Source organism: Lepidochelys kempii, chromosome 3 (genome assembly GCF_965140265.1).
Source record: "Lepidochelys kempii isolate rLepKem1 chromosome 3, rLepKem1.hap2, whole genome shotgun sequence".
Taxonomy (NCBI): domain Eukaryota; kingdom Metazoa; phylum Chordata; order Testudines; family Cheloniidae; genus Lepidochelys; species Lepidochelys kempii.
Genome location: NC_133258.1, coordinates 118,996,493 through 119,021,136, shown reverse-complemented (window position 1 = coordinate 119,021,136; position 24,644 = coordinate 118,996,493). Strand labels below are relative to the sequence as shown.

At 40.6% G+C, this 24,644-nt stretch overlaps 1 protein-coding gene across 4 annotated transcripts in view; it reads left to right on the top strand.

Annotated features, from left to right (window-relative positions):
- TMEM242 (transmembrane protein 242) overlaps positions 1–19,015 on the top strand; it is a 45,252-nt gene extending 26,237 nt beyond the window's left edge. The window contains exons 4-5 of one of the 4 annotated variants that reach the window (XM_073337751.1): positions 13,715–13,820; positions 18,276–19,015. In XM_073337751.1, the coding sequence (XP_073193852.1) occupies positions 13,715–13,819 (105 nt within the window). In that variant the 3' untranslated portion in view covers position 13,820; positions 18,276–19,015. Of the gene's footprint in view, positions 1–577; positions 750–6,282; positions 6,752–13,714; positions 13,821–18,275 lie in introns of those variants that run through there. The other 3 variants (XM_073337753.1, XM_073337755.1, XM_073337754.1) reach the window with 3 other exon arrangements.
- The last annotated feature ends 5,629 nt before the right edge of the window (positions 19,016–24,644 follow it).

The window sequence follows — 24,644 nt, the reverse complement described above, 5'->3', positions numbered from 1 at the left end:
ATGTACCTTCCAGATTTAAGTCTCTGATCTTTTTGTTTTAGAAAAAACAAGATAGACGTTTCTAGGATTTTAAGATAAAATTTTCTTTGATTTCTCTGAACCTGAGAAAGGAATAACTTTATAAACAAATTAAAAATTCATATATCTACACTTAAAAAAAAGAAAAGAAAAAAAAGAAATTTCTCTCTTTTGGCATTGCTCAGAGTTAGATCTCTGATCTCTCTTCTGATTTAAAATAATCTCCAAAATCATCCTTTGCTATCAATATAAGGAAGTATAACTTTACATTCTCTAACTCATATCTATTAATAGAGGCCTTACTGTGACTGTAGATGTATAAATACAAACATCCAGACTAAAACTACCAATGCTACTACAAGAAGTTAAATAATATACCTACAAAGATTCATCCAGCCAGAACAAGGCTTCTAAATTTTTTTGTGGTGTATGTTATCTACCCTCTCATTCAAAATTGCATGGACTCTCTCTCATTTGCATAATATCCTGTGGCAACAATACCAATTGTTTACATGGAAAAGTAACGTTAGAAGTGTCTTTATGTATTTGCATCTGTTAGTGTGATATACCAGCTGGAAGAAGGAGACGTAGAATCATCTGACCACCCAGCTCTCTGCAGTGCACCAGTACAATTTGAGAAAGAAGCAGGATGGATTGATTTAAATCAGAGTAATTTTAAATCACTGCTTTTAATCATTTAAATCAGCAAGCAGGAAATCTTCAATTTTAAGCTTGTTCCGCATTTATATTTTTTAGTTATTTTCCTAAAGAAAGATTGAATTTCATTGGTTGGTAACTGTTAAAACATGTTGATTTGCAACTAAATATAACCTTTACACTAAATTTGGTACTTCTTTTTGCCAACCAGGAGGATACACTATATCTGTACATATTGATTTAAGGAGTTATATAACTTAACTTACATTTGTTCAGATTCTTAATTTTTTTACATTTTATGTTAGAAAATGGTGAATGATGAACTTTTTATTTACTAGAATTAATGTTTTTACTTGTGATTTGTGTCAAGCTGAATTTGGATAGCAATTCAAATTCAACAAAAATGCACAAAAACAGCACTTATAGTTTTTTAAATTAAATCTACTTTAAATGTGCTGAATACGTAAGAATTTTTTTATCAAAAAGTGCATCAAATATGTTTTGTATTTAAAACTGATTTATTAAACAAAGGAAGTTCTACTATCTGTAGTCAGTGAATTAAAGTGATGGTTTCTGGTCACCATGTCTTTCATCTCACACCTAGTTTTTATACATAGTCTGGAAGAGGAAAACAAGCTTTTCTGGTTTTTCAACTGCCAGTTGGTTTCTTGACTTTGAATGTACTATTCATTAAACTGAACTATTTGAATAAAATGAAATGAAGAAAACATTCTTTTTGCACCTGCAAAAGAGGCTGGTTTAGTGTTTCAGCAAACTCTATGCAGGTGTTTGGCAGTGACTTCCACCAGTTAAGTGGTTTGACTTTCTTTAAAACTTAGCAGCAAACATGTATGACTTGATATTTTTTGTATTTAAGTGATTTTAATAGATTATAACTTTAGGCCTTAACATATGTTGTAAATTTCATATTTAATTTTAAATAGGTTTGTGTTTAATAGATGAATCTGTATTTAATTTAAATTTTTAAAAATCCATTTTTTAAAAAATCATAGATTTTTATCTACGCTGGATAGAAGATAAAAATCTAATCTTTTCAAGCTCTTCTATTGGTAAATGTTGTTAAACATTGATTTCTCCATATACACACATTTTAATTGTTAATCTAAATTTACAGATAGGCAAAGTAAAAAAAATGAATTAGGCTTGTGAATGAACAATAAAAACAGGTATGATTTTTTGATTTGAGGATATTTACTTGGTATATTTTGACATGCGATGTTGATAGTGTTTTAATGGTTTATAACTTTTTGAATCTCAATATCTACTGTCATTTAATAATGCAAATAGAGAAAAATAAAAAAAATGCTTGAAATAAGCATCGATATTATCCATCAAAATTATTTTAAAAAAATAATTGAATTCTGCCAAGCCTAAAGATAGAGTGGCTTTGAGGAAAAGGGTATCCTTTTTAAAGCCAGCACAGCTTCATTTTCATTGGGATTCCCTTTACAAAATAAATTTTCCTCCCTCTTCATAAATTTTAATTTTTAAAAGAAATATGTGAAAATAATATAAAGTATGGTACATCTATATTAATTTATGATTATGTACACAATATGGCTGAGATTCTGGAAACACTCATGCTTAACTTTATGCACTGTGAGTTCAATTGATTTCAGTGAGACTGCTCATTGCATAAAGTTAAGCACACATGCAAGTCTTTGCAGGATCAGTGCGCACTATGGCATTATACCGTCCTAAAGGTTAGAATTCTCTGTTTCTCTGCATAAGCCTTAAATACACAATCCAGAAGACAGGTTAATAAACATTCCTATGACAATACAGAGTAGAATAGTTAAGATGAAGTGTGATATGCTGCCTAGACTGACCTTTTAGATGCTATTTTCTTACACCTGTAATTTTTGAATAATTAGGGAAGATTTATGGTAGTTTTCCAATCCAGCATGAGAGCTGAGATTTTGAAAAAGGGCATTTTTTCTATGCTCATTTTAGAGGTCATTTTGCACATTGGCATAAAATCACCGACAATGAGTGTTCCACTTTACCTAGAAAATCAGAGAATTACCTTGAGCTAGCAGGCTGTCCACTCCGCTCTTAGAATATTTGGAGGGGCTGCATGCTCCTCACTTTCTAAGAATAACTCACTATTTCTGTATGCTCACCAAGATCTGCATTTGCTAACTGGTATGACAGCAATAATTTTGAGATTTGGGGAAAGGCAGTAAGAATAACAACCCTCTGTGATTCTCTTAACAAATCCAAAGCCTCTGAATTCAGTATAGGGCCACCTTTCTCATCTGTTTGTCATATAAAATTGAGTAAGGATGATTAGAATATAAGACATATGCATACTGTATTCTGCTCCCAGTCACTATTCCATTTCAGAGTATCTAACCTCGTTTGACATGGAAGATAATGTAAGCAATTTTAACTGGCACAAGTACTAAAATAGAAAACTAATAATCCTCAGAATCCGGGTTGCCTATTATGAATGTCAAACATTAAAGAGAACATTCCTTTGAAAAACTTTCACTCTAGGATTCATAAAGACGCTCCAACCCCACCCTCTTTCCATTCATTTTAATATGAACGGACCCATAAGTGCTCTCTGTAATAGTACGATCCCCATTTTTGTGTGACATTCTGACAATAATGTACATTAAAAAGACATTATTTAATAGAAGATGCTTTTAGGTCCCTTCTTTTTCTCCTGAGGTGGGATCATTAGGTTAAGATAAAAAAAAAGTTATCCGTAGCTATTAGAGATTATTTAATGCAGTAAGGTAGATGAGACCCTTTTAGAAAGAAGCCTGACAGTCAGAGGTGGAACAGTCACTGCAATTTATTTGGTAAGAAAAAACAGCCTCAGGTTCTGCAGTATCTACGATAAAAAAATAAAGTTCCATTGAATGAAATTCACTTCAGAGAGCTGCCTCCAGGAACTAAGCATGCTGGGATGTTAAATCAGGGAATGTGGTACACGTTCTTCACATAAGGTTAGGTTTAGAACAGGGGCGGGCAAACTTTTTGGCCTGAGGGCCACATCGAGTTTCCAAAATTGTTTAGAGTGCCGGTTAGGGGAGGCTGTGCCTCCCCAAACAGTCACGAGTGGCCTGGCCCCCGCCCCCATCTGACCTCCCCTGCTTCTCACCCCCTGACGGCCCCCCCCGGGACTCCTATCCCATCCACCCCGCCCTGCTCCCTGTCCCCTGACCACCCCTGGAGCCCCCATCCCTGACTGCCCCCCGCCGCCCCATCGAACCCCTCCTCTCATTCCTGACTGCCCCCCGGGACTCCTGCCACATCCAACCACCCCTTCTCCCTGTCCCCTGACTGACCCCGGAACTCCTGCCCCTGACTTTCCCCTGCCGCCCCATCCAACTCCCCTCTCCTTCCTGACTGCCCCGCCAGGATCCCTGCCCCCATTCAATCCCCCTGTTCCCCGCCCTCTGACCGCCCTGCCCCCTATCCACACTCCCACTCCCTGACCACCACCCCAAACTCCCCTGCCCTCTATCCAACCTGCCCTGCTCCCTGCCCCCTAACCGTGCTGCCTGGAGCACCGGTGGCTGGTGGCGCTATAGCTGCGCCGCCCAGAGCACCAGGACAGGCAGCCGCGCTGCCAGGCTGGAGCCAGCCACGCCACCGCGCAGCACAGAGCGCCGGGTCAGGCTGCAGCTCTGCAGCTGCGCTGCCTGGCAAGAGCTCGCAGCCCCGACGCCCAGAGCATTGCGCCAGCAGCGCAGAGAGCTGAAGCTGCGGGGGAGGGAGAACAGCAGGGGAGGGGCTGGGGGCTAGCTTCCCAGGCCAGGACCTCAGGGGCTGAGCAGGAGGGTCCCGCAGGCTGGATGTGGCCTGTGGGGCATAGTTTGCCCACCTCTGGTTTAGAAAGACGATGTTAGAGAGGGGCCTGTGATAGTGAAACTAGCAGAGAAATGTAAAATACCGTCTACTGGTGTTCAATTTACTAACTTAATTGAAGATATCATTACAATTGAACTATGTACCCTAGTGTTGCTGACAATAATAAAGAGCCATTTCAAAACATTGCATAACTCAGTACATTGCACATTAGCGTTTATTATTAAATTCATTTTAGTTTGAGACTATTGGTATGTATTGCGGGAATGTGGAAGGTAAAGATCACTGTGTAATTTGTGTTCATAAGAAAGTCTTCGTTAGGTTAGGTTCCACCTGAAGAGCAGTGATCTTTAAATGAGAAGATGAGGGTTTAGATATAAAGTAAAAAGCGTGCTAGTCACCTCAAAAGAGCAAGTAAAGACATGGGGTCCAATTCTTGAATCTGATATCAATGGTACAAAGGGGGTGTACAGCTGGACTGATGAGCCCCTGAACATTTCCTCAGCATGGGGGAATCACTGATTAATGTAGAGCGGCCTGTATGCCATCCAGGGCCTAGCATAGCCAGAGTACAGCAACACTACAGTGATCCCCAGCCGCTCACCAGCCCTTTTGGGCTATTGGCAGTTAGATGCATGTCAGAGCAGCCCTGAGGCTGCTGTCAGTTATTTTGGGGATTGAACTGAGTCCTGTGCCAAGCATAGCTGGGCCAGACCAAAGAATCGGACTCATGGTTCGTGGAAGGTACTGGCTTGTCCCCAGCCCTGAAGGACCCACTGCCACAGACAGATTCTTTCCAGACACAATTTTAGTTTCCAGACATAGGGAGAACCTCCCCACCCCCACCACAAAACAGTTCCTCAGCCAACCCCTGGGATAAAGCTCCCAGGCACTTTTCTCCTTTGCCTCTCTCAGTCCCTCCTGCTTCAGGACCTATTGCAGGATTCTTCTGTGCTCTTTTAACTGAGCACTGGCTCCCAAGTCTCACTCTCTGGAAGCTCTTTTTCCCCAGCAGGTTCCTTCTGCCTCCCCTCCCTGGGGACACTGGCAGCCTGTCCCAGAGAATTTCCTTCTGCTCCTGTTCTCCCTTCCTTACTGACTGACACTGTAGACAGAGATAGGAATTTCAGATCTCATTTTTCCTTGTTATTGCTGTACACTTTACATGCTTCCCTTAAAAAATATCAAAACCAGGCTTCTTATTGCATCACATATATTCACATCTTAGGATCAAACAGAATTAAGTTATGTAATATAGTTGAGGGATTTTGTATCCACTTTTTAGAGTCCCTGATACATATTTATAGACTACCAGGCTTTCATTAAAGTGTCTTTCTCCCATTTAAAATGTTCTTAATCTTTCTTTCTTTCTTTAGGAGGAATATGCACTACAGTCAGAATCTGTACTCCTGCCATTCAAGTAATTTCCCTTCCTCCCCCAAGTAAAAATTCTTACTTATATTATAGCTGTGTAGGGAATCATTTGGAAGCAAAGAATCTAAGGAAGACAGCCTGGACAGTCTTGCAGAGTTAGGAACCCAGGGCGTTGTCCTTAGATATGTTTGTTTTCTGACTTGTTGAGATAAAATGTCCACAGGTGGAAAGTCTTAGATTTTAATTGCTTTCGGAGTCTCTCTCTCTCTCTCTCTCATGTCAGGCAACCAGATTTTGTTGAGTAACCCAAGGTTGCGAGGTGTATCTGTCTTGATTTGTTTCCTCTACAACAACTACTGACTAATTTAATATTTTCAACCTCCCTTATAGATGAAAGAATTTCGTCATAAAATGCAATCAATATTTCCAGCAATTCCTAAAAGTGCAGAGCACTCAGTTGAATGGGAAGACTTACTGAAATCCAAATGAAAGGAGCAGAAAGGATTCGGAATTTTATACTTCAGTGGGAGAGACTGCAGAACTTGTGGAAAAATCCCATCTAAAAAAATAAGAAAGAAAGACTGATTTGAATGCATGGAAGTGAGCAAATTAGTGACTGTTTGCTGAACATGGGGGCGGCAGTTATTATTTTAACAGCAAAAGAACTGTTATGTTTTTGCTGTTACTTTTTCATCATCATCATTAGAGTTGAATTGTGGAGAAAAGAATTTTATGGGATACCTTGGGCTGAACTTGAAAGAATAATATAACTGTATGAGAACGTGTTTCAGTAAAACAAAAATCAAACAAAAAACTGATCTTGGGTGGATATTTACAATAAAATATAGTTGCAAACTCTTACCCTCTCTTGCTTCTTGGATAAAATTCTAGGTTGTTTGGAAAATAAGGAACAGCTGTAATTTCATTGACATTTACCTGTCTTATTAGGAATAAAGGTGGCTCAGTCCATCACATCAGATCAGTTAATACAGTCTGCAGAAAAGGCATGTAATGGGTTACCTCAATTCCTGAGGTTAGAAGAGATACCTGAATAATACCTATGGAGGGAGGGCTGAACACATCCAGCATACCAAGGGTATACAAGAAAGATCTATCTGGTTTCCTCTATAAAGTGAAGGATGTTCTCTCTATAAAAAAACATTTTTTGATCCATTGTCTATTTTTTTATTGGGACTCTGTAACAACAGGTCTGATAGCTTGCACAAGAACCTGTCATGAAAATGAAGACGCTATAAAATAGTGTGACATCCAGTCTACCCTATACCACAAACACTTTTCAGCTAAGAAGCCATGTGAGCAGGTATAGTTTTCAGTATCTGTGTGGTTCCTATGGCTCTGCTACTTGGCGACTCCTAAGTAATGTGTCATTTTTCATGCTGAAATGATCTCATTGTGTGGGTGTAAGCTAAGGAAGATAAATGTCTAATTCAAATGTATTTGCCGAACTTTAGATCTAAAACAGTTGTAAAAAATATTTTAATATGTAAATTCTTCCAGTGAAACAATTCCCTCAATCAGTTATCAGATTTCTTTTATTAATTGCTCAAGATCCAATTAGTCAGCCATCAGGTTTAATAAAGTGCTGTTGAACTATAGCCTTTGTGTTTAAACCTTTTCATATCTAGTAAAGAATATTTTTTAAAAAATCATAAAGGTCAAATGAATAATAGAGTAGCATGGTTTCTCGCTGTAATATACCACAAGGATATTATCTTTGAGTAAACTGAAGTGGAATAACTGACAGCATTTAAATAGCTTACCTCGTGCATTTCAATATTAAACAACACACTCTTCAGCACACATCCAAAGATGGCCTAATTTCATTATTTCTGTTAGTTCATGTACAGTATTTACTAACTACTGTATTGCCTAATGCTAAGGCAGCTTGATGCTGAGTTGCCAAGATTTAACATGATGGATGTGCCATTTGAAAAGCCAAAGACAATCAAGTGCTAAACAAAATAACTGAATGTATCATGTCCTTAAGATGGCTAGGCTCTGGTTGAACTGCATTCTTGCTTCCACATAGCTAATAACATTCTTAGGAATAGCCCGTCCCATATGTGGTAGCACTTCTAAGGTCCAGAGTCCACCACAGATCTTAAGAAGCACCTGCACTCTGGATTGACTTCTTTGGTGTTCCTAAATTCAATAGCAGTTACTACTTTTGTTTTTCTAAGCCCATAGCAGTAATCACAGTGCTTCTAAGGCCTGGTCTGCACTACAGGGTTAGGTCAATGTAAACTGCCTTGTGTCTACTTAGCTGTGGAATTGCCTTCACTTAAATTTGGCTTCCGCAGACATTAGTGCCTCTCTATGCCGATTTAGTAACACCACTTCCCCGGGTGGCATATAGCCATGGTCAATGTAAGTAGGTTGACACAGTGTCAGTGTAGACACAGTGTTGATAACGTCAACTGTTACTGGTTTTCAAGAGCCATCCCACAATGCCCACACTTACAATACAATTGAATCAAACACTCCTAGTGAGGTCACTCACTGCCGACACGAGGCAAGTGTGTGCACACACAAGTGATTTAATTATTGCGGTGGCTGAATGCTGATGTAAGTTAGGTTGATATAATTTTGTAGTGTAGATATGGCCTAAGCCTACAGGCTCCACATATATCACTTTCAAAGCCATTTTTGAATATTTCACAGTATAAATACTAATATATGTCAGATTATATTAAAAACTGGGGGAAATCTACAGACAAATTTTTAAACTAGAATTAAATTATATATATAATGATACAGCAATTTGGTACAACAATCTTAAGATATTGACGCTAACAAAAACAACTACTGAAAATGAAGGAATACATACTTCAACTTCTTATACCATCCATAACTCCGCATTATTTATTCATGTTTTGCCAGATGCAGCTTTGCTTGCAAGAAAAAGTTTGTGTAAAAAAGACAGAGAGTGCATGATTTGTAAATCAGATTCCAATCCATGTGAAAAATGTGGATTGCTCATCTCTTTGAACTTGTGCTGTGGCTATAATCCACTGGATATACATACCACTCTTCCTGTGCCAGTTTACTGCTTTTTGATATTATATTTAGCATGGCTGCTACCTGAAACCATAATAACGGCTCAGAAGGCTTGCATACTTCTGCACAAAAAGAGAAGCAGGAAGGCAAGAATTACATCAGAGTGGCTAAACAGAAAGGCTCAAGAAGTTATTCAAACCAAAGAGAATTTGGAAGAGCTAAGTCTAGTGAAGCAAATAAAATGAAGGATAAACTACAGCAGGCAATACATAAGAAGAAAATTAGAAGGGCTAATGGATTTCAAAGAACATGTAGCTAACGGTATACAAACAAACAAAAAGTTTTTTTAAGTGTCTCAGAAGCAGGAAGCCTGTGAAAGAATTGGTGGATCAGCTAGCTCACCAGTTTCCCTCTTTTTTAAAAGTTACTTGCTTTTGACTCCTCTCTGCATCAAGAGCCTAACCAGCATGGGGAAAAAAAATCTAGGAAATAGAGGCAGGCCATTTATAATATCAACTCGTCCAATGTCAGGAGTTATAGTAAGATAAGGTAGGTAATCTGGATTAGTTGTGGAAAGATTCTGGCTGCTTCAAGGCATCTTTGCTTGAATGTACATCTGTGTTGTTTCATTCACTCTCACCTATTCTTAACCACATTCAGTAATAAATGAGACAAGCTTTCTCACCAACAGAAGTTGGTCTCACCCAACTTGTCTCTAATATCCTGGGACTGACATGGCTACAACAACACTGCATACACCTTCAGTAATAAGACTCACACAAGCACTGTGTATTACATATGAAATCTGCCTATAAAACTATTAGTCACAATCCTGTGTTCCCAGGAAAGTGTGGTGTGGTTGCCCTCACTTTTTCCCCACTGCTCATTTTGTAAAAAAGCAGGGAATGTGGGGTTATGGGGATATAAAAAAACTAGAACAGGTAATGTCTATAGAAAAATAATTTACATATTACACATTCTTTCTGAAGAATCCTGAAGTGCTTCCCAAAATATATACAGGACCCATGACACACAACTCTCTCTGCAGTAGAGGGTGGCAAATGAATATGAAGCACAGTGCTCTTGTGTGGGAGGTGGAACTATTTGATACATGACATCTGGGCCTCCTACATACTCTGACAAAAAGTCTCATGGGCCCTTAATAGCCTGATTTTGGCACCTTCCACTGATTTAAACCAGTCATGAGTTCTGAGCACCTCTGCAACCTTAGGCCATGAAAATACACACAGAGCAGACTGGACCTTGGTTTTTAAGGTTTCATTCAGAAGCCCTCGAAGAGTTAAATGTGTGAATAAGGATGAAGAGCTAAATCAAACACTGCTGAGTTTGAACCTGTTGCTGTGGGGATTCTGGATGCTTCAAACTTGATGTGCAGGCCAGTAAGCAATCCCATCTGGGTAAAATGGTCTATAGTAGCATTTGGAATTAAGCTGACAGAAGTTTTTTGTAATTTGTCTATTTCCTTTTTACCGGGGCATATTGTTAAACATCCCCCGCCTGTTAACTAATTTAACAGCTAATGTTATCCTTTATGTGAGCACCAGCTGTGTATTGTGTTCTGAATGTTCCTGACTATGGAAGAGCAGAAATTATATGGAATTTCAGCTTTGCCTTTTTGTCATTATCTTGGGCTGAGTATGACAAACAATCACATTTATCTCCTGGAGCACACAATCATCCTATTAACCAGGAAGACATTTTTCACAGACTTAAAAAGGAACAAAGCAGATATTATCTTCCCACAAGCAATTCATTTCATGGGTGCTGAGCACTAGAAACATAAAAAGGGGTGAATGAGACAAGGTATTTCCCCTTTACATCCCAATTAAGAGGGATTTTAGTCAACAAGGCCCATTTTAGTGGTTAATCCTGAAATCCTGAACTTGAATGCACAAAAGAACTTTTGTAAAAAGCAGAAGACAACTTGGTTTGAACTATTTTTTCCATGCATACAAAAAACAAATTTTGTTTGGCCATTTATTACTACCAAATAGGGTTACGGTTAATTTAAGTTTCAAGAGAACAAGTCAGTTATTCATTAGACTGGTAAGTAGGCCATTTGGCCTCATTTCATCCTATGTGTTTTTCTGATAATCCAGGGGACAGGGAAGGACACAACAATTAATAGTTTTAGTATACAGAACAATATTCCTCCTATGGCTGTCTAGCCCTAGACCACAAGAGAATGATGAAAAGAATTAAGGACAGACAGAACCAACCCTAACTGACTGTAATAAACTATATATTCACTGCCCAAAACTCCGTTAATACAGTGTTCAGGTTGAGTACCAGTGCTGGTACCTTCCAGAATGTGAAATGTACCAATACTTAAAACCTCTCCAAAACAGGAAATAAAGCATTAAAGTAAAACAAATTTAAACCTTTAAAAAATGCACCTCTCACCCCCACCTTAACTCTGCCCTCCTGGAGTTGGCTTTGGGCATGGGTACTAAACCAAACCTGACCTATGCCAAACAAAATCTGCTATTTTCTGGGTTGTGTCCCACACAATGTTATATTGTCATGCCTCCTCATAAACCCCGACTCTCCCTGTGCTAGGTATAGCTGTATGGGACCTGGGATTAGGTGCAGCGAGTCGCCAGAGGTTGCACTGAAATCTGAGATGTGCAGCTGCAGCTAGAAGAATCAGGATGCTTTTTTCCTGGGCTGTGCTATGTGGACTGTCCAAGTATATGGACACATGGGCATCTCTTGGCTCTAAAATCTATGCATGTATGAAATTTTTTGGGCTGCTACAATGACTGCAACTGTCACTTCCAGAGGCCAGCATCCCAATACATATGTCAAGAAAACTGGGGAAGATAAGAGAGCTTTAATGCTTTGTAAAACTTGCATATTCTCAGTGCCCGTCAGAAGTCAACATCTACACTGGCATTCCCACAGTGCTTGCTCTGTCTTCTGTACTGCACTGTTGTCCTGAGGAGTTCTAGTGGTCGGGTGGCACACATCAGTCTGCCCCAAATGCTCAATAAGGGCTAACTGAAGATGATGGCCTGGAGGGACTCCCTCTGACCAGGCTGAATAGGTGTTACCATCTCCATCTGGCAGGACTTTGGTGGTTTGCCTGGAGTAGATGAAGTGGTTGAGTCTAGTCTAGTTTATATAAATTCTTACATCAGCCTCATCACAAGTTTAGTGTTTGCTAAGCCTGTCCTAAAACTCAACCTTTATTCTAGTGCAGAGACGGCCTAAGAGTCACCCCCCCCAACACACACTATTCCTGTGCACTTTTCGCACTATCCTCCAAATGCTCAGGAAGGGTGCAGTCCTATGATCTCACACAGGCAGTCAGTGTGCCATTGCTCAAAGAGGAGAGAGTGAAGCTAATGGCACAGTTAATCTCAGGAACTCATTGACCAAATGATCCCAAATTTGTACCATAAACTGCAACATGGCTCCTATTGTGGCATACCAGTTTTCAAGACAATCTCCTTATGCGCATGGCATGTAGTGCAATTTGAATATATTAAAAGCAGCTTTGGGGAGGGGCATATCTGAGGCACCCCAGACCAAATTACTCCAAACTTGCACCACTAATTCTACCCTCTGACCCTGATGAGGTACAGCAATTTTCAAAACAATCTGGGTATGCCTATGAATTTTAGAGCACTTTGAAGTACCGGTTGCAAATCTTCCAGTACCTTCTTAGCTGATGCAGATAGAGGGTAACTAATGTGCACAACCCACTTTCAGAAAGCTACCAAGGGAAGGACTCAAATTCTCAGTACATAGGTATGGCTCAGCTCCAACGGCCATAGAACGTCACCTTGAGTCACCTGGTTACTATGCTGGCAGGCTGCCTGCAAACATTCTGGCTTGCTACAGAATTCCAGTTCTGCTGCACACATGCAAATGACTTTCTCTGGCACATCAGGTTGTCTCAAACCTCACTGGAAATCCTGAATAACTTTTCAAATATTGCCAGATACTAGCTCAGATCAAACCTGGGGCGGGGAGGGGGGAGTATACATCAGTTTGGGAAGAACCAGAGCCATTCTCTCAGCCCCAGGCATGAACAAAATAAGTTATACAACCCATAAAATGTTGATGTCATGATAGTTTTTTGGGGAGGCTATTTCTGAAACCCCTGGCTTAAATGACCTCAAATTTAGATCACTAACCCTATTCCAAATCCTGATGACAAATGGCAAATTTCAAAGCAATCTGAATATGCATGTGGATATTAAAGCACTTAGGGAAAAAATCAGCTGTTGAAGTCTCAATCTTAACTGAAGTGATGCTACCGTGCCGCTCTAATGTTGTAACTGTTTAGCTGGGTAATGATTATGACTTGTTTTCTATATATTCCACCTTTAAATCTCTAAGGACTCTGAAGATACCCCTCTTGTGTATGTTCAGTGCAGCATATCAAAGGAGACACACCCTGCATGCTCTAACCACGGAGACATTGGTTCTTACTGGTATAGTTCTCTTAAACTAAATTAAAGGTTATACTGACTGAAAGCATCTACTTGATTTTTTTATATCTGGAAAAACATAACAATACGCAGAGTGAGCAATCACTTCATTTTAACAATCTCTCCCAGGATTTGTTAATCATTTCCTGTGCAATAGCACATTTTTTGTGAGATTTTAAGAGCGGGACAGATTGGTAGTCAGTGAAAAACAGGAAATGGAGGAGATCTTTTGCAGTGCATTTATTACCACTGCATTATGCTTCACCCTTAATTTGAATTTGACCTTACTTGTAAAACCACAATGGAAACCTTTTTTCATTGGTTCACTGACTCTTTCCATGTAGGATAATTCTGATTTCAAGCCTGCAAGTTTTTATCCAGTGCAACTGATCTTAATCTACCTGCTTCTCTTCAATGATGCCTCCACAGATCTTTGCCACCTAGATTAAGGTAGGTTTGTGACTTTTCTCCTTCACCATATTTGTTGGCTAGGAAACTATTTGGATAAAGTAGACTGAATCAGAGGTTCCTTTCTTCAGACTATGGTCTCTACTCTGCTCAGTTACATGGCCTATTGTTTGATATTTTGTATCATTCATCTCAAGAACAATCTGTGGATGGGGTATGGAAAAACTTTGGGATCCAGTCATTTAACTCTTGCAGAAAAAACCCAGACCACATTCTTGATGAGTGTCTGTGCTTTTGCCTTTTAACCCTTGACTTCATGCTTCATTGCACTCCATATTTTGTCTCCTGTTAAGCAGGGCAGTTGCCACTCCCACACATACACTTTTACTTTGCTTTCCCCCCTTAATTTCCTTTTCCACCCAATTTAATGTAAAAATAAAGGCCACGATTTCCAGGAAGTGACAAGTGATTTTAAGTGCCTTGATTTTGAATGTCCAACGTGAGAAGCCATAACAGGGGCTAATATTCAGAGAAGAGTGGCCAGCACTTTCTGAGAAGCAGGCTCCTGCAAAGTGTTTCAGGTTGGCTACTCAAGTAACTGAGGCACCAAATTAAGCGGCTGAGAAGCTGCTCTGTATGTGCCCACTCCCAACACATCTAGGGTTAGTGAGGTTTAAAAGCAACTATCAGTCAGGAATGACGGGGACCCAGTGGCTTGCAGATATTTTCCCTGGCAGGCAACAGAGAGCATGGAGTGCAATACAAGCCCCGCAGACCCCTCTAAAGGTGGACAAGCACCTGTTCTGGAAGACTCAGTCTGAGATCCTGATGCCCCCCCCTCTCTCTCTGATAGAGACTCCACCTTGATTCTGCAGCTCTCCATAGTCCCTGTGCAGGGTGTTCAGATATTATGGAGAGGGGAGCCTCAGTCAGACAGACAGATGGGACAGGATCCACTCACAGGGAGAAGAAAAGCCCCTTTTTAAACCCTTACTCTATATGTTCTGATCCCCCACAGCTCCTGACCTTGGGACTGACCAAGCAGCTATTCCATGTTCCCAGCTGTGCCTGTCTGACTGTACACAGGATCAGATAGCAAAGAGCTCTGGCACAGAGCTCCCCTACACAGGATTAGGGTCTTCGACATCCTCTGCAAACAGATACAGATTTACCTGAAAGACTTCTGCACATAAATCCTTAGGCACATGATTGGTCATCTCTCCCAACCCCTCTTCAGGGGAAGACAAGTGGCTTAGGGAACTTCCCACCCTGCCTTCAGTCACCCAGATCCCTTGATTAACTGAACCTCCCACTGTCTGAAGGTTTCAGGCATCTCTAAAGATTCTCAGATAATTAAGGCTCTACTGCATTTCAAAGCTAACGATTAGCTGAGTAAGCCATCACCATAATGTCTGACTGATGATGTGATCAATTAGGGATGGGAAGATGAGTTACAGTAGAGTAACTGGAAAGGCTAATGATCTCATACAGAAGAGCTTTTTCATCTGTAGCTTCTATGACTGCGTGACAAAAAAATAAAACTAGAGAAGAAAGCTTAAGGTTCCACACTGCCTTCAGTAAGAATGAATCAATATGGAATACAAATCCATTAAAATTAGAGTTACTGTAAGTGACTTAGAAAAATTCCAGGTCCCAGTGTTTAACTGATATGCACAAAAATGTCTGCCCTAGTAACTGTAGCTCTGTTTGATATGTATGAGGGCTTTAATATTTTATAACAGTGATGGTTGTGCTCAGTTAAAGGCGGCAGCTTCAAAAAAAATTAAAATCCCAGAAAACACTTTGTCTTCCAATTCAGCATTATGTAATATTTCAGATGTGATACACACTCCTTTGAAGGCTTTGCCACCTGGTAACATGAGTGTCATCTGGAAAAGATGTTTCATCTAAAAAAGTTGGTGATAGATAGATAGATAGATAGATAGATAGATAGATAGATAGATAGATAGATAGATAGATGATAATGAGTGTTAATGCTTCATCTGAAACAAAACCGGGGAAGACATTGGGGAACACATTTCTTAGCTATCACACAAAAAAAGATTCTCAGTGAAGCCTAAGTAGAAATGCATGGAGTATCAGATCTTAAGAGAATGTAATGCACTCCAGAAAGGACAGAGATATTGCATGCTAATATAGTCAATATTTTCCTCTGATATAAATGTAAGGATTATTCCATATCTTTTACTCTATCTCTGAATTAATTTTGGTTGGAAACCATTACTCGTTAATGATCAAATATGACTAAACTCCAGCTCACTTGTTTTCTTAGGTTATTAGATGTCTGCTGTGAGGCAGCTATGTTGCAGAATGTCATTTATATCAGCTTTGGCTAATGTGTTAATATTCTTCCATCCTGCACCACTGTATAAGGCCTGCTCAGTGCTTAAAAAAAATAAACCTAAGCTTAAAGGGGCATAATCATGTAGTTTGGATCTAATATTTTACTGAATGGTAAATGCTACCATTCTTAACTGCTGCAGTAAGCGTTTGCTTGAATAAAGATGGCAGCATTTAGTCAAAAATTTCTCCAGATTGTCGATTATATCCTGAGAAGCACTGAGCACCATCAAGTCCCATTTGACCCCAGCCTTGTGTGTTGGTTTTTAATAGCTATCACTCCAGTTTTCAATAATGTTTTATATAATGGATGATCTCTAATTATAGCCCCAATTTCTCCTGGCCCAAGTTCAGAACTTGAGGGACATCCAGAGCTTATCACTTTAAGACCAAGCATATGCTAGTTAGGCATAGATTCAAGTAGAATAGAACTCATAGAATCATAGAACTGGAAGGGACCTCAAGAGGTCATCTAGTCCAGTCCCCTGCACTCAAGGCAGGACTAAGTATTATCTAGACCTGACAGGTGTTTGTCCAACTTGCTCTTAAAAATCCCCAATGATGGAGATTCCACAACCTCCCTAAGCAATTTAGTCCAGTGCTTAACCACTCTGACAGTTAGAAGTTTTTCCTAATGTCCAACCTAAACCACCCTTGCTGTAATTTAAACCCATTGCTTCTTGTCCTATCCTCAGAGGTTAAGAACAACAATTTTTCTCCCTCCTCCTTGTGACAACCTTTTATGTACTTGAAAACTGTTATGTCCCCTCTCAGTCTTCTCTTCTCCAGACTAAACAAACTCCATTTTTTCAATCTTTCCTCATAGGTCATGTTTTCTACACCTTTAATCATTTTTGTTGATGGTTGCTAAAAGAACATGCAAGAGAAAAATGGAGATAGAGTGTGATGGGTACCATTTGTATTACAATAAAGTGTGTATGCGGGGGGGAGTAGATGTTCTAACTACATGCTCCCCAGTAAATAGATTTAAAAACTGAACTAAACTGTTGAAGCCATATGTGTACGTTGCTAGTGTTAGTTAAATAGCTTTGTCAGGTAGTAGGCCAGGAGGAGATGCATTCCCTCCATGTCTGTAAGTCTTTTTTTCTCCCCTATATGTTTCTCTCTCTCATCACCAGGCCTCCTCTTCACTCTCACTAGTGATTTGGTACTGAGGATTTGGTCCTATCCATTCAGAAGTTCTCAATCTATGGCCTGTGAACCACTGATGCTCTGAGGAGCACATACTGGCGGATCATGGAGAGCTGCCTGGTCACATAGTGTTGGCTCCATTTTTCCAAATACTGAATTGTACTAAGAAATATAAAAATACATGATATATTTTCCTGATATTAGTTTTCCCTTTAAACCACTGTAACTGCTGTAGTTGTCACAGGGTACTAGCCTACTGCGGTTTGAAGGAACTGGTGGTTATTAATGGGATACAAAACCATCTCTCTATTAAAATGATGAAGAAGTTTGAGAAACCCCATATGAGCTTGTTTTCCCATTTATATAACATTGTTTAAGGAAGGCAGCAACATCCCTTGGCAAACAAACTAAATGCATTTCACTGGAAATTTATTCCTGAAAAATACAACTGTATCAGTAGTATAGCATTACATGCAACTTCCCTGGGAACCTTTGCTAAAAATACTGCCATTTGGTGCAATCTAGCCCATTCCACAGGTAAAACCCTTGTTCTTCAGAAGTATTTTTATGATCCCCAAGTCTCAGACAGGGATGATTTAGCTACATCTATATAAGGGTGAGCTCCAACTGAGGTAGAGAAGTCATCCAATACTCCCTTGAGTGTGCTGACTAAATTTTAACGAGAAACTTCCAAAAGCACCCTCCAGCACATCACTGCACCTGGTTGTGTTACTGTACATTGGCTAACTGAAGAATCCAGAGACGAATGTGTGTACTCCATCCACAATAAGTAAATAACTCTTCTCTTTAGTTCAGTGACTGAATTTTAAGAAAGGGCTCCTGAGAACCCCCTACAAGTAGAACTCCTTCCTGAAACGTTTATAAAATCCATCTTTCAGACCAAATTAAAATATTGTGAATGGCAGGTTTTAAATATCTCCCAGCACACTGATGCAACATAATCTCTTTCCTTCTCCCCTACAGGAGTCTGTTACTGAACCATGAAATAATGTCATGTGCTTACATTTCTGCAAGAAAGCGTAGTGAAGATGTACTCCTCACTCCACTGAGGTGCTGACACAGCAGCTCTTCAGAAGTACAGGATCTGTGCAGAAGACCAGCAAAGCCTAATTTATCAGAATACAAGGCTACAGAAAAAGGGGAGGGGGGAAATGGTGGTGGTGGGGATACAGTAGTTAATTGTTAGGAAGTCCTTGAAAAATAAATCTGAACAAAACACCAGAACGTGCAATGCCCTGTAATATGTTTGGAATTAACTTTTATTCCCTGTTTTATTTTAAGTTGCTGTGCAGACAGTCAGTTGTATTATTCTTATCAAAAATAGCTTCTTCATCCTCAGCAGATGTTCAGGTCTTTCAATATGTATGTTCTGTAATTCCCCATAATGCTAATAATGTGTCTAGTAACGTCAGGTGCACGAGTTTTCTTATGTTACTTCTACAGTATCTGTAGCATTCTCCTTCAATTCTGAATATAAAACATCTTCAGGTTTCAGTGCGGAGAGGGAATGGTTTTCAGATGTCCTCATAAAAGAAGACTTTGCATCTTCCCTAAAGGGCAACAATTATAATCCCTTGAGTCCACATCCATTCTAAAATATTTAAACCAAAGCCTTACCTCACTCTGCCATAACTCCAAGATCTGGTAAAAGACATGTTTTGCCCTGGTTATACTACCTTAAATTAATAAAGGATTTGGGAGTAGAATTTATGCCTGCTGCTAATTGCATTTGATACGAAATGTAGTTTTTCCACTGTTCCACATCAATTAACCAAAGACAATGCACCTGTTACAATGGGGAAACAAGCAAGTAAAAATATAAAAGAATGCCATTTTTCCACAATGCCAGCCAATGCCAGCCAGAATCTGAGTTCTACCTTGTCTTGAGCTTTGTTATGGAAGCTTCATAACACGGAGACCCCAGATCAGCTGACTTCTTAAGCACATGATTAACTGTAATGTCAATACTCTTCAAGTTTCTGCCAGAGGGTGTCACTAAAGGCCACACAAGGAGCTATCTTCTTTCCCCCACCTTCCCCAAGTCACTCTTTACACTGCATCTGGTGGGCTTCCTGCCTTGGGTGGTATGATACCTTAGGAATGCGCTCAGGATCCTTGTTCTGTTTAACTCTATCACATTTCTATGTTTAACTCTATCACATTTCTATAGTGGCAGCAGTATGTGCTCCTAATTCTGACTTTTCCTTCACTCCATGTTCTATGCCTTTACTGACAAGTTTCAGAGTAGCAGCCGTGTTAGTCTGTAGCCGCAAAAAGAACAGGAGGACTTGTGGCATCTTAGAGAGTAACAAATTTATCAGAGCATAAGCTTTTGTTGCCATACAAACTGTGAGAGGCTAATTAGTTAAGATGAGCTATTATCAGCAGGAGAAAAAACTTTTGTAGTGATAATCAAGATGGCCCATTTCTTGGGTTTGAATGGAGACTGGGAGTGGCTGGGTCATTACACATATTGAATCTATTTCCCTAAGTTAAGTATCCTCACACCTTCTTGTCAACTGTCTAGATGGGCCATCTTGATTATCACTACAAAAGATTTTTTCTCCTGCTGATAATAGCTCATCTTAACTAATTAGCCTTTCACAGTTTGTATGGCAACTTCCAACTTATCTGTATTTATATATATATCTTCTTAGTATATGTTCCATTCTATGCATCCGATGAAGTGGGCTGTAGCCCACAAAAGCTTATGCTCTAATAAATTTGTTAGTCTCTAAGGTGCCACAAGTCCTCCTGTTCTTTATGCCTTTACTGACAGACATATCTGCAGCACAAGGAAATAGGAGGCCAGTCCTCAAGCTCAGCCAGAGAGAAAGCACACACACCGCAGTAGAAGGGGCTCTTGCAAAGTTACACAATCTGCTTGTCTAAATCTATTACTGCCTAGCACCTAATGTCTCTCCTAGGGAAAGGGTCCAAACTAACCTGTTCACAATCGACAGACAGGCTCTAGGGCCATTACCTGAGGCAAATTCTCCCTCTCCACTTCCACAGTCCCCATATGGACTTTTGGAGCTTCCCAGGACAGCACAGGCTACACTTCATAGGGTGACGGGTAGAGATCAGTCACCACCACTTGCTGTTTGAGTCACTGTTGTGTTTCGGTCCCTCCCCTAACTTCTAGCCCCTGCCTTAATCCAATTGGGTAGGAGTGTTTGCAGCTAACTGAGCCTATATGTACACTATAAGTGGGGAGAGGGGCAATCTCAGCCATGAATATCCTAACAAAGCTCCTGTTCTCACCTTTCCCATTCTGATAAAGCAAATATGCAAATGCTAAGGCAGCTCAGAGCTGGATTAACATTCAGAAGTTTTTAAAAACCTTCTGTGGCCATATGCAGAGTGACCTTTAGGCCTTTTTGAATCTGGCAGAATGCAGATGAGGAAAGAGAGCCACATTATAAAGAAAAGGAGTACTTGTGGCACCTTAGAGACTAACCAATTTATTTGAGCATGAGCTTTCGTGAGCTACAGCTCTGAAACCTGACATTATAAAGACAGAACCATCTTTCTGTGTCTTGCTGTCACCACAAAAGGGCCCACTGGAAGAAATGAAAATCTAACCCAAGCAGTCACAGTTCATCTAGGTTTCATGGAAATAAATCATGGGGTATGTAAGCATGCCTCTTCCAGCAGCACTTCCCATAGGTGCAAAGAATTGAACAGTTTGTATGAACACAAACCTTGCTGATTTTGTGCTTTAGATGATGAGAAATTAACATCTCGCTCTGCTAGGCAGGGGGCCAATTTAAGGTCGTGAGCTTGCTATGAGAAGGGCTGGGAATACCATATAAGTAGCATGCTCACCTCATAGGGAGGGAGGGAACAATTTGCATTGTTCTCAAGCATCAGCCCCTTCTATCAGCTGGTGCTCAGAACACCATCAATAGGTTCCAGAAGGAGCTACATTAAGCCCTCTTGGACTAAAAGGAACCCTTCAAGGAAATTATGAGAAATTTCACTGCCAATGTCAGATTCCTTTTTACATAGATTATGACTTATGACATCAGGATAGGGGTTTTCAACCTTGATATCACACAGGTGTCAAAGGATTGCGACAATTTTGCCCTATTGCTAACTAGGAGAGGGGTTCTGGGGTTGTTGAGAAGCGTGGTATTAAGGCAATAGCAGCTATAAATATTAGAACCATCTTCCCCTCATCCCCCTTCTCCAGTTAAAGGGATACTATGTAGGTTATATCCATACATTTAGGCCTAATTTTTCAACTGTCCATTAGTTTTGGATGCCCAACTGTAAAAACCTGGGGCATAGTTTTCAGGGTTGCTGAGCACCCACAAGTCCAACTGAAATTCATGTGAGTTGAAGATGCTATTAAGCATCTGTGAAAAACAGGCTGTAGGTTTCTAAGTTAGGAACCAAAAATGAGTGGAGTTTTACTTACCTTAAATTTCACTTACCTTTGATAGTAATATTAGAAACTATCTGGTTGAAATGGTTTCAACAGATTTTTTTTTTTTTTTTGAAAAATTGAATTTTCTGCAAAAAATTGCCGACGTTGAGATTTTGTTTTGTATTTGTGCCTTTTTATATTTATTTCAAAATTTGTATCAAAACATTAGAAAAATGGGTTTTGCTTTTTGTTTACTGACAATCCAGGCTTTGAGCCTTTAGGGTTAATAAATAATAATGTTTTCAAGTTTTTCTCCACAGCAATGAAGGCTAAAAACTTAGGGATTTTTGTAACAAAATCCTAGATTCTCACATAATGACATGACCCCAGGAGCTGGAGCTTTAAGAAAAACCCCAAATATGAGGAGATTTTACAAAACTGTGACTATTTTCTTTTGCTTTCATTGTCCTACAAATCTACCCACGACAGATTTTGCTGCACCATTCCAACCCTCAACCAAACAACAGGACTTCAGCCTGATTTTCCAATACCCAGAGATTTCCCCAGGGTTTCATAGACACTGAGGCCAGAAGGGACCACTGTCATAACCTAGTCTGAACTTATGTATAACTACACTTGGTAGAATTCAATTTTTATTTTTTTATAATTTTGACAGATAATATTGATGCTTATTTTTAAGCATTTTTTATTTTTATCAGTTTAAATTTTCACAGTTGTGCAAAATTATGGCTTTTAAGCTTTTTTTTCAATTTTATTTATTTAAAATTTTACAGTTGCAGGAAAGTATGGATGTGTATGTCAGACAACAGGGAGGTCAGACAATAAGTATTTAATGACAGTAGATGTTGAGATTAAGTTTTGAAGCTTTGTAACTTTTAAAACACAAATTGTCAACATCACATCACATGTCAAAATTTAAAAAGTTAATATTCTTAAATCAAACTCTCAAAAGTTCTTAAGCAGAATTTTTCTTACTTTTCTTATCTGTAAATTTAGATCATAATCCATGGAAATATTTTTTTCATGTGTTTGCATGTGTATGATGGAATTGACGTTTACCAACCTTTACCTATAAAAATCTAATCCTTTCAGGCCTATGTGTAACACAGGCCATTCCACTTTCCTGAAATAATTCCTCTTTGAACTAGAGCAGAGGCAACACGTAACTCTTGAGAGTGAGGGGGCACAATTTAAAGGGTCTGGGGAGGGGGCACGTGACCACCCCACATGTGGCCTTTGGGTGCAGGAACCTTCCAGTCCCACTTCCTGGGGCCAGGGCAGCCAATTCTGTCAGCTCGTGGGGGCTGGAGATACAGGAGTGGGGAGCATGTGCTCCTGGTCCACCCCAGGTCCCGGGCCAGGAACTCACAGCAGCAAAGTTTCTCCCCGGAACTCCGGCACCTTCGCAGACACCTCAGCAGGGAAGGGGTATGGGCAATGCCCCAACTTGGGCTGAGCACAGGGAACCTGCTTCCAATACCTTCCCCAGTGACCCCCAACCCTGTGCCCAGACCGAGGCCACTGCGCTCTCCCCACCCTGTCAGGGTTATCTGCTGCACAGGCCTTTGCCGCCACCTTCTCAGCTGGGCTCTTGCAGGCAGCTGCCGCGCTGCACAGAGGCAGCAACCTGGAATGGCTGCTCTCATCCAGCAGGAGAACCAGCTCCGTCCTACCCCCTCCGCTCCCCACCCAGGCCCCGCTGCCAGGGAGAGGGGCTAGGCAAGCTGGAAACATGCCGTTGGGGTGCAGCATGAGAAGGACAGAGCCCCCACACGGCAGGGCAAGCAGAGCAAGCACAGGAACGGCCTGATGCGGTGTGATGAAGGGCCAGGAGCTAGAAGAGGAGCAGCACTGGGTGCATTGGCCCCCTGTGCTTTTCACGCAGCACCCAGACATTGCAGTCACGGGCTCTTTGTGGGGCTGCAGGGTCACTTTGCTCTGAGCCCTGCAAGGGCAGCTCGGTGCTCACAGAATCAGGGGAGGGGAGGCATGTGACCCTGCATTCCCTCCCATCCCCCTGCGTCGCCTCTGAACTAGAAGCTATCTTTCAGAAAAACAGCCGTTTTGATTTAAAAATATCCAGTGATGGAGAATCCACTAAAACCACTTGCTAAGTTGTTCCAATGGTTAATTACCCTCACTGTTAAAAAATAGCACCTTATTTCTAGCCTGAATTTGTCTCATTAGTTCATCAGGCTCATCCTCTAACCTTATTCCAAGTATGTCACAGCTCTCCTGCATGACAAATTGGAGGATTGGGCCAAAAGAAATCTGATGAGGTTCAATAAGGATAAGTGCAGGGTCCTGCACTTAGGATGGAAGAATCCAATGCACCGCTACAGACTAGGGACCGAATGGCTAGGCAGCAGTTCTGCGGAAAAGGACCTAGGGGTGACAGTGGACGAGAAGCTGGGTATGAGTCAGCAGTGTGCCCTTGTTGCCAAGAAGGCCAATGACATTTTGGGATGTATAAGTAGGGGCATAGCGAGCAGATCGAGGGACGTGATCGTTCCCCTCTATTCGACATTGGTGAGGCCTCATCTGGAGTACTGTGTCCAGTTTTGGGCCCCACACTACAAGAAGGATGTGGATAAATTGGAGAGGGTCCAGCGAAGGGCAACAAAAATGATTAGGGGTCTAGAACACATGACTTATGAGGAGAGGCTGAGGGAGCTGGGATTGTTTAGCCTGCAGAAGAGAAGAATGAGGGGGGATTTGATAGCTGCTTTCAACTACCTGAAAGGGGGTTCCAAAGAGGATGGCTCTAGACTGTTCTCAATGGTAGCAGATGACAGAATGAGGAGTAATGGTCTCAAGTTGCAGTGGGGGAGGTTTAGATTGGATATTAGGAGAAACTTTTTCACTAAGAGGGTGGTGAAACACTGGAATGCATTACCTAGGGAGGTGGTAGAATCTCCTTCCTTAGAGGTTTTTAAGGT